At 40.1% G+C, this 12,293-nt stretch overlaps 2 protein-coding genes across 5 annotated transcripts; both read right to left on the minus strand.

Moving 5' to 3' along the window:
- Positions 1–1,094: 1,094 nt before the first annotated feature.
- Positions 1,095–4,211, minus strand: LLPH (LLP homolog, long-term synaptic facilitation factor). Of its 4 annotated transcripts, none has more exons than XM_015628825.3 (3): positions 4,197–4,211; positions 3,558–3,741; positions 1,095–1,465 (listed from the first exon to the last, which is right to left on the minus strand). In XM_015628825.3, the coding sequence occupies exons 2-3, from the start codon at positions 3,736–3,738 to the stop codon at positions 1,302–1,304; spliced, it is 345 nt and encodes a 114-aa protein (XP_015484311.1). In that variant the 5' UTR covers positions 3,739–3,741; positions 4,197–4,211; the 3' UTR covers positions 1,095–1,301. The 4 variants fall into 4 exon arrangements, with proteins under 4 accessions (XP_015484311.1, XP_015484309.1, XP_015484308.1 ...); XM_015628823.3 differs by lacking the exon at positions 4,197–4,211 and adding an exon at positions 3,946–3,964; XM_015628822.3 differs by lacking the exon at positions 4,197–4,211 and adding an exon at positions 3,841–3,936.
- Positions 4,212–4,408: 197 nt separating this feature from the next.
- On the minus strand, positions 4,409–12,024 carry TMBIM4 (transmembrane BAX inhibitor motif containing 4). The gene is made up of 7 exons (XM_015628820.3): positions 11,834–12,024; positions 9,933–10,041; positions 8,565–8,670; positions 7,467–7,500; positions 6,429–6,546; positions 5,907–5,952; positions 4,409–5,272 (listed from the first exon to the last, which is right to left on the minus strand). Exons 1-7 carry the CDS (start codon positions 11,925–11,927, stop codon positions 5,066–5,068), a joined length of 714 nt encoding a protein of 237 aa, XP_015484306.1. The 5' UTR covers positions 11,928–12,024; the 3' UTR covers positions 4,409–5,065.
- Between the last annotated feature and the right edge of the window lie 269 nt (positions 12,025–12,293).

A 12,293-nucleotide genomic window follows, 5' to 3' on the forward strand; every position in this document is an offset into this window, starting at 1 on the left:
CTGGTTTTCCTTTTAACATCACTGTAGTTTTTTTATGTAGCTTTCTCCTAACCATAACACAAAACACACTATATTTTTCCAGAAAAACTTAATTTTCCATCACACTGAGTTGTTCTTACTAGATTTTAGCATACTACACCTAGTGTAATTATAAAAATAGATCTTCTTTCCTATGCCCAAGTTATCACAATGGATATAAATCACAATTTGTGGATAATTACAGAATGTGGATCTCATCTTGCATGAAGCTGCACAAAGATTATGCCCTGTACCCATGCCTGGTACTTGCAAAGGCACATCCTGCAGGGTGGATACTGTAATTATTTCCATCCTTGAAATGAGAAACATTTTAAAAACACAAGCTTTCAGGGAAACTAACCTTTGCATCTGTCACCACGTTTTACTGCAAGTAATATGCACCCAAATGTATAATCACATAAATGGTATCTGTTACACAATCATGCAGTGTTTTTTCCTATGCACACAATGTAAAGCAGGATAGATAAGTACCATTTTAAGAGGAATAAAAGGCTACTGAAAATACATATGGAAAGGAAAATTCTCATTTACTTTACTAAAACTTGGAAAAGATCTTAAATAAAGCTATTTTATTTCCACTCTGTGCATCTGTGTACTCTCATTTTAATAATAAAGGAATCAATTGTACTTTCACTTATTTAGTTCCTACAATATTTCTGTTGCAGACAGCAATGAAATATTTTGTTATTCTCTTTGTGAACTTATGTCAGACTGACGCTTTCTCATTTTACTTGCAGAGTTTTCATGAGGCCCTGGTGTTGTTTCAGCATAAAAATTTTGGAGTTACATATGAAGATATATTTTTGTTAATTATCAGATGTTAAAAGCAACACAAGTCAGTCCAACAAATTTTACAGAAGAATATAAAGGATACAGCATGTTTACAGAATCCTTTGGTTATATTTACTAAAAGACAAGGTACACTGACAAAGACCATAGTACAAAAACATTTGGTTTAATTACCTTTAGGATTTCCTTGACTGTTTTTGGTATTCATAATAAAAGATGAAGACCCTCACCCGCCAAGAAAACAGATACCCACAGGCAACAATTAGTCTATTCAAAGGCACTCAGCTTGCTTTTTAAGTTTGGCAGACAGACACCAAGCTGCTATTTCTTTCACCATTTGCTGGCTAAATAGTCTCTTCAAAAATTCATCCGACACAGTAAATTATACTCAGTGACCAAGCACAAAATCTCATGAGATTATATGGGAAATTTATTTTGTTAAATAAAATATTCATGATCTTACAAAACTGATTTTACCAGACGAGGCCTTTGGCCAATTTTGATTTTTTTTTCCCTTTAACACGCTGAGCCTTAAGCTTCTTTCTTTGCCTGGAATTCATCCATATTGGGTACTGTCCATGCTGGTCTAGGAGAGTTTTTTTGTTTCGTTTATTATCCAGCTCCATTTTGCAGTCATCTGAAAATTAAAGGTATTTTTAGTGAATAAAATGTCTGAATCAGCTTCATAGAAGCTATTTTGTTACTAGATTCCCCCAAGTGATAAAAATATCCCTAGACACAACAGTATTTGTATATAGAGAACTGAAGGTTTTATAAAATGAAAGCACTTTCCAAACCAATGCAACTGCAACCCAGGAACTTCAACAGTTGATAGTAAATGTGCAGTATTTTTCCTGAAGACCATGTCTGGACAAAGCATCTTATTCTTTAGTCTGCAATCTGTTCCAATCCTGTGTCTAAGAACATTGTATATTCCACCACAGAAACATGCATGAAGCCATACGCTTACTGAAACATGCACAATTACACACTTTTTATGATGTAATGTTTAAGATCTGCTCTAAAAATATATTCTGAGTGGAAGATGAAGCTGAATAAAAGGAATAGTAAAGAGAAAAGGTGAAATACAGTGACAGTAGGAAGTATCAGCCAGTGATGCCACGCTTGCCTCTAGGAGTGAGGTCTAACACATTTACAGGCAGAAAGAGAGGATTAGTCTCTAGGATGAGGATGACTGCCCACTGTCACTCTCAAGAATGGCATCCCCAGCTGCCTAACACCCCAGGAACATCATGTCTTGGTGAGATAACAAGGTGCAAGAGGAACACCTTGCACAGTACTGACTGGAACTGTGCTCTGGAATTTCATTCCAACCTTGTTCCCAAGTTATATGTGTACAACTCAAGCCTTTACCACAAGTTTCATGGAGAGGAAAAAAGACTTCTATGTTGTGCTTGTCTGATGTTGGGAGACAAAGGCCAACTTGCTGCTTCAATAGTTGAGGCTAATAGTCTACAGGAATCTGCACCAGAGATGTGCTTATGGAGCTCAAAATTGAGGGGCTTGCAAATACTTGCAATCAGCAGAGAATCAGCACAGGGGCCTGGTGGCAGAGGCAAAAAGCCTATTCAGCACAGCAGACCTTACATTATTTTTTTCTTAAAAGGAAAAATGGAAAAAAAACCATTCCCAGTGCACTGTAAACAGTACCCTAAAGTAACACAGTAAGATGTCTGTAATATATACCTATACCTTCTTTGGCTGGAAAATTATTTATCTGTCTGTGGGAAGTACATTATTATGGGTGAAGTTTTTATCTGCTTCAGTTCTTGTAACACTTGGTGATGTGAACTCCTTTGTGTCCACAGTTAGTCCTGAAAAGTCCTCTTAAAGAAGACACCATTATTTTCACAATACTTGTAGCTGTTCTGTGAAATATGTATTTTCTTAGGTATTTCTGAGGCTTTTACACTTTTACACTTGGTTTGTGGGATAAATCAGAATCATGGATAAAATTACAAGCAATACTTGAAACTACCCTTAATTGGACAATTATTTTTATATAGCATTCTGTTTCCATTTACAGTATCAGAATATCTTAAGTGGCACAAATTGGAGAATCAAAATAAGACTATGATTTAGTTTGGATGTCAGTTTTGAAAAGAGAAGGTGTCTTTCTGACTCATATCCATTATGCAGCTATTTAAAACCTCTGTTTCCACTTTCTGGGTTACTTCCTTTACAGTTTACATTAGATTCCAGACACAAGGAAGATGGCATTATCTGTAGACACCTGACACCCACTCCTGCACCACGTGCAATGCAACACTAATTGGTGTTCAGAAACCGGGCCCGTACTACTCCTACTCCAACTCCTGTGTGTTTAGGAGCCTCCTCAAATTAGGAGAGTTTGGCAGCAAACATAATGCTGTGACTGGAACAACTGCTAAGTGGTGAATCCGCATTCAGCTGATGCTGTCAGAGATGTCTCTCCCTACGATACATCACACACTTTACGTACTAAAACTAAACGTTAATAACCTCGTTCCACAAGTGACCGGATGCAATATGGATGCCAGTGTTGCGAAATGACCAGATTTAGGGTTTTTAGCTTTAGAAAGTCAAGCCTTCCGACTCACTGTTCTCAGCCTGTAACAACCACACGCCCGATCCCGGCGGTGAAAAAGTCACAGGATCAGCATCAACACTGCAGGGCCGCCCGCACCTGGGCGACGGCAGCAGGAAACGCCGGCCAGAGCCCGACTCACCTCTCTGCTCCAGGACTTTCTCGGGGGGCAGCACGGTCGCCACCTCTTTCACCTCCTCCATGATGACATCCGCTTTGGTTCCCAGGATCTTCTTCAGCCTCTCCAGCTCTTTGGGCGCGTTCTTCTTCCTCTTCTCCGCCCGCATCTTCCTCCTCCATTTGCTCCTCAGGCTCTTCGCCATGTCCTGCGGGGGGGGAAGCGGGAGCGGTTGAGGGCGGGCAGCGCGCGCACGGCGGGCCCGGGGACGCGCGCGCACGGCGGGCCCCCTCCCTGTCCCGCTCACCGGCAGCGCACGAGGCCGCCACACACACCGCGGAAGGCCGCGCTGCCCGGCCGCGCGTGCGCAAACTGAGGGGCCCGGCCTCGCGCGGGGGTAGATGGGTCCTACCGTAACTCCCCGAGAGAAGTGCGCGGCATGAAAGGATAAACAAGAGTTCCATCACATCGTAAAAAGCAAGGTTTTGTTCTTAGCTCCTGCCCCGCTGTTCTGAATGAAATCTTAAGGCACGGGAGAGATTATCCCACTCGCTCGAACCCACTCGCGGTCGTACTTCGACAGCGTCACGGAAAGCGCACCCGGTCCCAGCGGGGGCAGGCAGGCCGGAACATTGCCCAAGTACTGCATTCCTCGTCGCTCACCTCTCACTGACAGGACGGGCGAGCAGTAACAATCCCTCCCTGAAGACGAAGGAAACCTTTCAAAATCGTTTTTACGCTCCCTGCCCCTCCAGCATCTCCAGAGCGTGGGAAGCAGCCGCAGTGACAGCACCTCAACCCTGCCAGCACCGACCCGGCTGCAGCGCTCACTCTCAGCGCCCTCAAGTTCCCCAGTCCCAGCTGCAAGAACAGACTAAACGCTTTCCGATTTTTATTGACACACAGTGAATTTTATTACACACGAGTTGATAAAATGCCATAATCAATCTCCAAATGATTTTTCAGAGTACTGATAGGCAATAAATAATACTAAAATGAAGAACATTCCATTTAATTGTTTTAACACCCTCACAGCTTCCATAGTGACAGCCCTTAACAAGGACAGAGTATCTCTGCCAGAGACAGCATATCATTTTACCAAACAAAAACTAAAAAAAAAATTATTTTAGTAAAATATTGCACAACGGTAAACTCATGCTACCCTTACATGGGACATAAATGAATGATCAAACCCAAAGGAAACATTTTCAGCAGCTACAGAAGAGCAGGGAAGCTTACTATGGAGCAATCAGGAGTTGGCAAAATTTTAATCATTAATTTTGTCAATTGCAAATTAAGTGATTAAAAAACTGACTGTAATGATGACAGCATGTTAACTACATAAAATACATGATCTGGAGAAGAACTGTAGCTATGTAAAAAAGCCATTTTCCCCCCTAAGGAGAGATCAATATTCATGGAATGCAAACATAATAAAGATTCAGTCTTCAGAAGGCAGAACTACCGAGATTGCTGATCATCCAAATGCTTAACTTTAATTGTGCCATAGTCAAACCCCACACCGCTTTCGACTATTTTTTATTAAATGCCTCCAGAAAACGCAGCAGGTGTAAGAATAGATTTATGATGTCCAAGTAGAGATTGATTGCAGCCAGTATGTACTCTTCAGGGGACAATTTGTGCATCAGCAAATGAGTGTCATAAATAATAAATCCACAGAACAGAAGAGCTCCAGCAGCAGCAAACACCAACTCTATTGTCTCACTATAGAAAAACAGCTGGAGGCAGATAAAATATGAAAAAGATACTTGTGAATTTAATTTTTTTTAATATTAAAATCCCTGAATAATGATATGCCACATTTAATACACAGTCTTTCAGTGTTATGTACACAAAACCATGGTATTATGGCCATATTTCAATGCTCTTATTCCATACACTCTCTAGTTACACAATCTCTGACTCTGTAAAAGTGCCTCCAGAGGGAGGAAGCTCTGGCTTCCAGAACACTAACAGCAATAAAACTAGAAAATCAAAATACATCTCAAAATAAATCTCAAATCTCCTTCACATTCTCTTCATTAAGTAGTGGATGTCAACTGACAAATTTTGTCAATCAACCCAAATACCCCTTTTATGTTGACAACACCCAACAAAAATCTAAATTGAACGTGTGTGGTTAGAAGACCACCATCCTTATCCAGAACAGTAATGGATCTGGGTAGGAATTTTCTTTCATTAAGCTACATTGGGCTGACCCAAACCTTCTTCTCTGAGCAACCTGACCTTAGTGGAAGGTGTCCCTGCTCACAGCAGCAGGGTTGGAACTAGATGATCTTTAAGGTCCCTCCCAACCCACACCATTCTGTGATTCTGTGAATATCTTTTAACTGCAAGCACAAAGTATCTTACCCTCAAGAAACCCGAGAAGATTAGAATCCACAAAAAAGCGAAGAGGCTGAAAGAAAATAAATTATACTGTGACCAACAATATACTTTCTTTTAGACTTAAAATATCCTCCATTTTTCTAAAACCTCTTCACAATATATGTGGCAAGTAAATGTCTGGAATTCTTAGATGCCAACTGTTCACTGGTGTCAGCAGTAAAATTTTATAAAGCTATTAAAAGTTATGTTCACACTTTCATTTTCTTAAAGTTTTGAAACATCTACCTTCTCTCTCAGTGAAAAATCCAGGTAAATTAAACAGTTTTCTAATTGTTTTAAGATTCTTTATCACTGAAAAGATTTTACCAAGGATCAGAACCAGGTAAAATTAATAATTTAAAATAAATAACCCTCACTATTCCCTTGAAGCAGGTTCTGTTGACCTATATTTCTTATTATACCTGCAAAGGTTGTTTTAAGAAAGAAAAACAAGCCAACCTTAACAACAAGAAAAAATTTTAAAAAATCATCAATATGACAACATACCCTGCTCCAAATTTGCTGAAGTCTCTCTTTGACTGCAAGGTATATGCAGTCAATCCAAGAAATACAGCAGCAGTAAGAATAAAGGCTTGCAAGACGATGGAGACATCATAGAAACTCACTATAAACAGAGAAAGTGATCTGTCAATTAAAGAACACTACACTGAATTATCTTTTGAGAACAGAAATTTAACTGTGAACAAAACTGAGTAAATTATACCTGAACTTGTCTTTGCATTTCAAATTCATGATCATAGGACTCAGGGACCTTGTACTAGCTAATTTTGACAGTTATTTTATCGCTGTAGCTTCTTAAATGGAAATAACAGGTCTTCCCTAGTCAGAATTATGAAAACACCAACAAAACAAAACGATTTTAAGCACAGATAACAGAGATCTTAAGGAAAAAAACTGTATGAATTTTTCACGATACTGAAACAAGGGGAAAAATAAAACAATCCCCTATAAAGGCTTGAAGTTGTGATTAGGGGACAGGAGGGGAAAGATAGCAGAAAAAAGTGCAATCTTTTTCTTCCCTCCTTTCTCCTTAATCTTTCCTTTCCCCAAATCAGGAGATCATAAGCCACAATGAAGAGGTTTCATCTTATGCTGTAAGGTAGTTTGATGTTGACTAGGTGATGATGCCTCATTTCAACCCTGACCATGAAAGTACAGAATTCTCCAAACTCAAATGCCCTTTGAGGAAATTGAGGGGGCTGATAGGACTTTTTCAGCTTAAAGATCAGCTCTGCTGAGAGCTGAGCATTATGAAAGAGAACATTTTTAGCTATGCTGAAAGAATGGAATTCCCCAACTCATTTCTCACTTCAAGTTTATACAGTTTAATTTCTGCATCAGAATTCAGTTTTCTCCCTTGATTCCCTAGCTTTTCTAAACTCCTACCACCGTCATTAAAATTTTCAAACATGGTTCATTATTATTTTAGTCACATCTAGAAAACCCTAATGGCAATTAGTACAACATAATGGATTCCTTTTCCAAATTCTTTATGGAATCAACAATAGGATGGCTACTATTTACCTGTAATGGCAACTGTCAGTGCTTCCAGTAGCGTCTATAAAAAGCAAACCCAAAAAAATAGAAGGATAAGAAAAAAATCAAACCATTAAACATTAGGTCTCCTGTTAAATCTTTGAGTATGAAAACATGCTAAATTTTTAATAAGAAAATGGCAGTCAGACTGTCTCACTGGGCTAGAAGTTGTGTTACATAAAAAGAGTACAATACAAAGTGAAAATGAGTGAGACACTGTCCCTACAGAAAAATGTCACATTTTCTACTGTAAGTGCACAGCATTTATATGACACTTCTTACAAACTATTCAAGGAGCTATAAAATGAATACATTTTCAGTATTTTGTTGGACAGCTGTCTAACACAGTGTCTGTACCAGTTTCCTTTCCACACTTACCCTTTAAACACTCTGTTTACTTACACAGCAAAGCTGTCTTTCTGTTTTATCACAAATACAATTTAGGCAACTCTTAACACATCAAATTTTAATTAAGCTACTGTGACTTCTTTTCAGAAGACTCTTTTGCTACGCTATCCAAAATACCCAAGAGCAACTGTTAGCCTGGATCTACATACTCACAACATCAGCCAGAAGACTGGAATTTGAGGACAGCTCTGACTGATCTGTCTGTGCTGGAAACATGCTTGGAATTTAGCATCAAAAAGACAACAATTGGAGGAATAAACAATACAGCTGGTTTGGGTCTCTGCTGGAGGCCATTAAACAATTTAGGTAACAGGAATGTCTCCTCCTTTCTTACTGAGCACAGAAAAAATCCCTGACATCAACAGAACAATGAGAGCAGATAGATTTACACACACACACACAAAAACCCTTGCTCAAACTGGCTCCAAGTTCTAACACTCTTTCTAGAAAGATGCTGAAAGAAACCAGGAGTGCCTGCTATCTAGGAACAAGCTGCGGACAGAATATTCAAAAAGTAACTCAGACCTTCATAAATATATAGGATGTCTTTCAAGGAATTCAAGAAAAACAAGTGACATACCTCTAGTTTCAAGGAATTAATTTCTATGCAAGATATTCCAGGGACTATTAAATGGAATTAATTAATCAATTAATAATTTAATTGATTTAAACACTTACAAATCCAAACAGCAGGTATAAATTAACAGGGTGCTGGTGTCTGTAGAGGGTCAGTGCCACGATTACAGCCAGAGATCCAAGTCCAGATATCAAAAGCAAGGCAGGCCTGTAAAATTCCATTAAAAAAAAAAATACAATCAAATATCTGTAAGATTATGGAACAGTTTATATAAAACCAATTTTTTAAGTGATCATCTAGGAAAAGATATCCAAAGTAAATGTAAGGCAGGTTTACAGTAAAACTGTTCTAAAACATACTACTACAGATAATCAGTTAAAAATAGTACAGTCACAAGTAAAGGCTTTATTTTCATAATAAAGCTAAAGATTCCCCAGGAATCCATTACCTGGAAATGAACACATACAAAGAAGAAAATCCATCCATACAAAGTAAGAGTATTAAAGTACATGTACTGTTTTGCCTGTTCTGAACTCCATATTCAGAGAACTATTTTTCATAAGCACCCAAATGCAACAAACATGGGCTCTAACTGCACTGTGGAAAATCAGTACTGACCAGTAAGTATTGCTAAATCATTCAAGTAGCCCTCCAAGGAAAAACAGGGCCAACATCAAACACAAAATCACAACAGCTCTAAGCCAGCAGGACAATTTTAAATTATCAGATTTAAGCAGAAAACAGTAGTTTTACAATCATTGTTGTATACTCTACAGGTAATACAGAAACTGGAACTTTCATGTAGTGTTTAATCCTCCTTTTTTATTTGGGCTTTAAACTGAAAGTTCAAAAGTGCACTTGGAGGAAAACAGAAACCTGACTCAGTGCTCTCCTTTCCGAGCTGTTCTTTTCCCTGGCCTTTTCACCACACTTTGCATTTTGAGGTTTATTTTATCATGAAAATCTGAGAGGCAAAAAGAAGTACTCCCACAGGAATTTATGCAGAATAATTATTCTGGGGAGTGGGGAGGGGGTAAGAGGAAAAAGAAGACAGGAGAGAGGAAGAGGAGTAAGACATGATTCTGGTTTTAGGAACAGTCACCTATAAATAACAGCATTCCAAAGATATTCTAAAAGTATTTAGACTGTAATACAAGAAATGTCAGTAACTGAGATGTTCTGCAACTCATGTCAAAGTATGCATAGCACAAATATTGAAATAAGCACTATTAATAAAGCATTGATTAAAGTAAACAACAACACAACAAAAAACAATATGATAGTTTTCATAGTAAACCAAGGAGAAAATTGTCAGAGAAGTTACTCCCTAATCAAATTAATAAGTATCTATTACAGCAACAAAACAACAAAAGGTTATAAAATTGATTAGGAAGACTGAAGTGTAGCAACAAGTTACATAATTTATACCTAACACATGCTAAACAGCTGTATTTCACCTTGGAATTTACCTCTCATGAACAAATGCCTGCACTCCAGTAGAGTATAGGAAAATTGCAGATGTGACTGTGGTCAATAGAACTTGAACAGAAAGAATGCTGTAGACCTTTCGCAGAAATGCTGGAATAAGGAAAATAAAAGTGAAACTACTTTTGACTCACACTTTCAAAGTTCAGCAGCAAATCAGATACAAGTTTTCATTTTCATAAAGAACCATTATAAAGTCATAGTGAAAAAGCACAGAACAAAGCTGTAAAAAGCCATTTTACTTCAAAAAAATTAACACAATATTACAGCAAAATTTATTCCTGGACATCATTATTTAACCATTAACAATGATGACAAAAGAAATACAGAAAACACTTGCAAGGAATTTAAATTGGATTAGTTTAAGACCTACACCCATTCTCACTATACTAACAGCATACCTTCTCTATCATGTTACTGTTGCCTAATGGACCTAACTGAAAGGATTAACACGGAAGGCAGAAACAGTCATAAAAGTTTAAAAAGGTAACGTTTTTACATGAATGTCTATTTGATTTCCCTTCCATCATATTAAATATCATTTATCATCATTTACAACTTGCATTGTACTGAACAGCTGGGCACAGGCTGGAAAAAATCCTAGAATTAAGAGGCTTCTTAATTCTAGAATTACTGAAAGAAAAGTGTAGATCAGGACATACAGATATATCATACAGATATTCTCTGTTCTGAATAGAAGGAGACCAAGTCCATTAGGCAAATGCTGTAGAAGGAAGAATGAGCTTATAGGGGAAAAAAATTCAGTCATTAATATCACAGTCTTAAACAAGTTAAAGAGCACATACTATGAGAAACTGAATTACCTGCTTGCAGCAGGTAAAGTGAAATACACTTGCAAGCCATGAGGGACTGGGGCCTACTTTGTCATAATAAACTGACCAAACCTCCCAGCTCGCAAAGCTTTTCCCCTACATTACTAAACCCATCAGCAATTTTACTAGTGGCATTACCTGTTTCATACCTCCTATGGCACACCTGTTATTTTTCAAACAAAATAAAACAGTATTTTAATAGGAAGCGGTCTCCTGATTATCAGAAATAAATAATAAAAGACTTCACAGCTCATAGCCGTTTTTATTCCAAAATGTGTCCAGTAATACTATTTCAGCAAGGATTATTGATTCGACATATTCTACCAGAGTACTCAGTATGTTTCAGACCTGCACACGAACAGCAAAGCAGGATTTCACCGGCATTAGTATGCCAAATGCTTCGGTGGAAGAGACAAAAGTTCTACCACCTCACAGAAGAAATTCAAATCCTTCAGTCTCATGGTTAAACTTCTATAATTGCAGTCACTTATTCTAATAGTATTTATGAATCACAGAATGAATACGGCTGGAAAAGACCTCTGAGATCACCGAGTCCAACCTGTGAGCGAACATCGCCGTGTCAGACAGACCATGGCACCCACTGCCACGTCCAGGCTTTCCTCCAACACCTCTGGCGAGATGCCTCTCTGCAGGGACTCTGCAGCTCGTGGACCATGTTTGGACTTCAGAACTTGTCACTCGGGACAAAATCAAGTCTGAATCTACACAGGGTACCGAGTGCGCGGGGTAACCCCTCTGAGAAGACCAAGCCCCTTCACGGTTAAACGCCAGAGCCTTTCCCCGGCCGCGGTCCCTCACCCTTGATGCCTAACCTGGACTATACAGTGCTCGGGCTCCGCACTCAGCACCTTTAGCCAGGTTAAAACACTGCGCGGAACCCGACTGCAGCCAAGGCCAGAGGTGACCGGAGTATCACAGAGGCGCCTCTTGGGAGAGCAGGGCCCCACTGGGGGCAACGGGGACCTCTCCGCAAGCGCTTGCGGGGGCTGAGGCGGGGCTGTGCGGCTCTCCCGCTCATCCGCAGCCCTTACCCATGCGGATGTGGACGCTGGCCGAGGCCACGTTGCTGCCATAGTTGAAGTCATCCTCGATGGAGCTCCTCGGGTAGCGCTGCTCGGCCGCCATGGCCGCGGCTTGTCTCCGCTTCCGGGGGGCGCGGCCGCGCTGCGCCGAGCAGGGCGCCCCGCCGAGCAGCCGAGAGCGTCGATCGCGGGCGCCGCCGCCCCGCTGTTCAGGGTCGAGCAGGGCGCCCCGCCGAGCGGCCGAGTTCATCGATGGCGGGGCTGCCTTTATGGCGAGCTGTGCGTTCTCCCCGTGTGTAGTTCAGGTCTGAAGGGCCTGGAGAGGAAGCTCCAGTGGCCGCACAAACCCAGCCCTTGGGCTGCTTTTCACCTGGATTGCCTCTGCCTGCTCTGCCAGCAGGCTGTGCACGGCTGCAGACACTACCTGCGTTCAGCGTGCCTGGGCTGATGCTCCTGTGTATCCCACAGG

The sequence above is a fragment of the Parus major genome, chromosome 1A (genome assembly GCF_001522545.3).
Source record: "Parus major isolate Abel chromosome 1A, Parus_major1.1, whole genome shotgun sequence".
In the NCBI taxonomy this organism is placed as follows: domain Eukaryota; kingdom Metazoa; phylum Chordata; class Aves; order Passeriformes; family Paridae; genus Parus; species Parus major.

Coding starts and splice junctions, on each gene's coding strand:
- TMBIM4 (XM_015628820.3), bottom strand. CDS start 11,927: ATGGCGGCCGAGCAGCGCTACCCGAGGAGCTCCATCGAGGATGACTTC. Junction 10,042..11,833: donor CAGCGTCCACATCCGCATGG/GTAAGGGCTGCG, acceptor TCCTTATTCCAG/CATTTCTGCGAAAGGTCTAC. Junction 8,671..9,932: donor CAGGCATTTGTTCATGAGAG/GTAAATTCCAAG, acceptor GGAATTTTACAG/GCCTGCCTTGCTTTTGATAT.
- LLPH (XM_015628825.3), bottom strand. CDS start 3,738: ATGGCGAAGAGCCTGAGGAGCAAATGGAGGAGGAAGATGCGGGCGGAG. Junction 1,466..3,557: donor GAAAGTCCTGGAGCAGAGAG/GTGAGTCGGGCT, acceptor TTTAATTTTCAG/ATGACTGCAAAATGGAGCTG.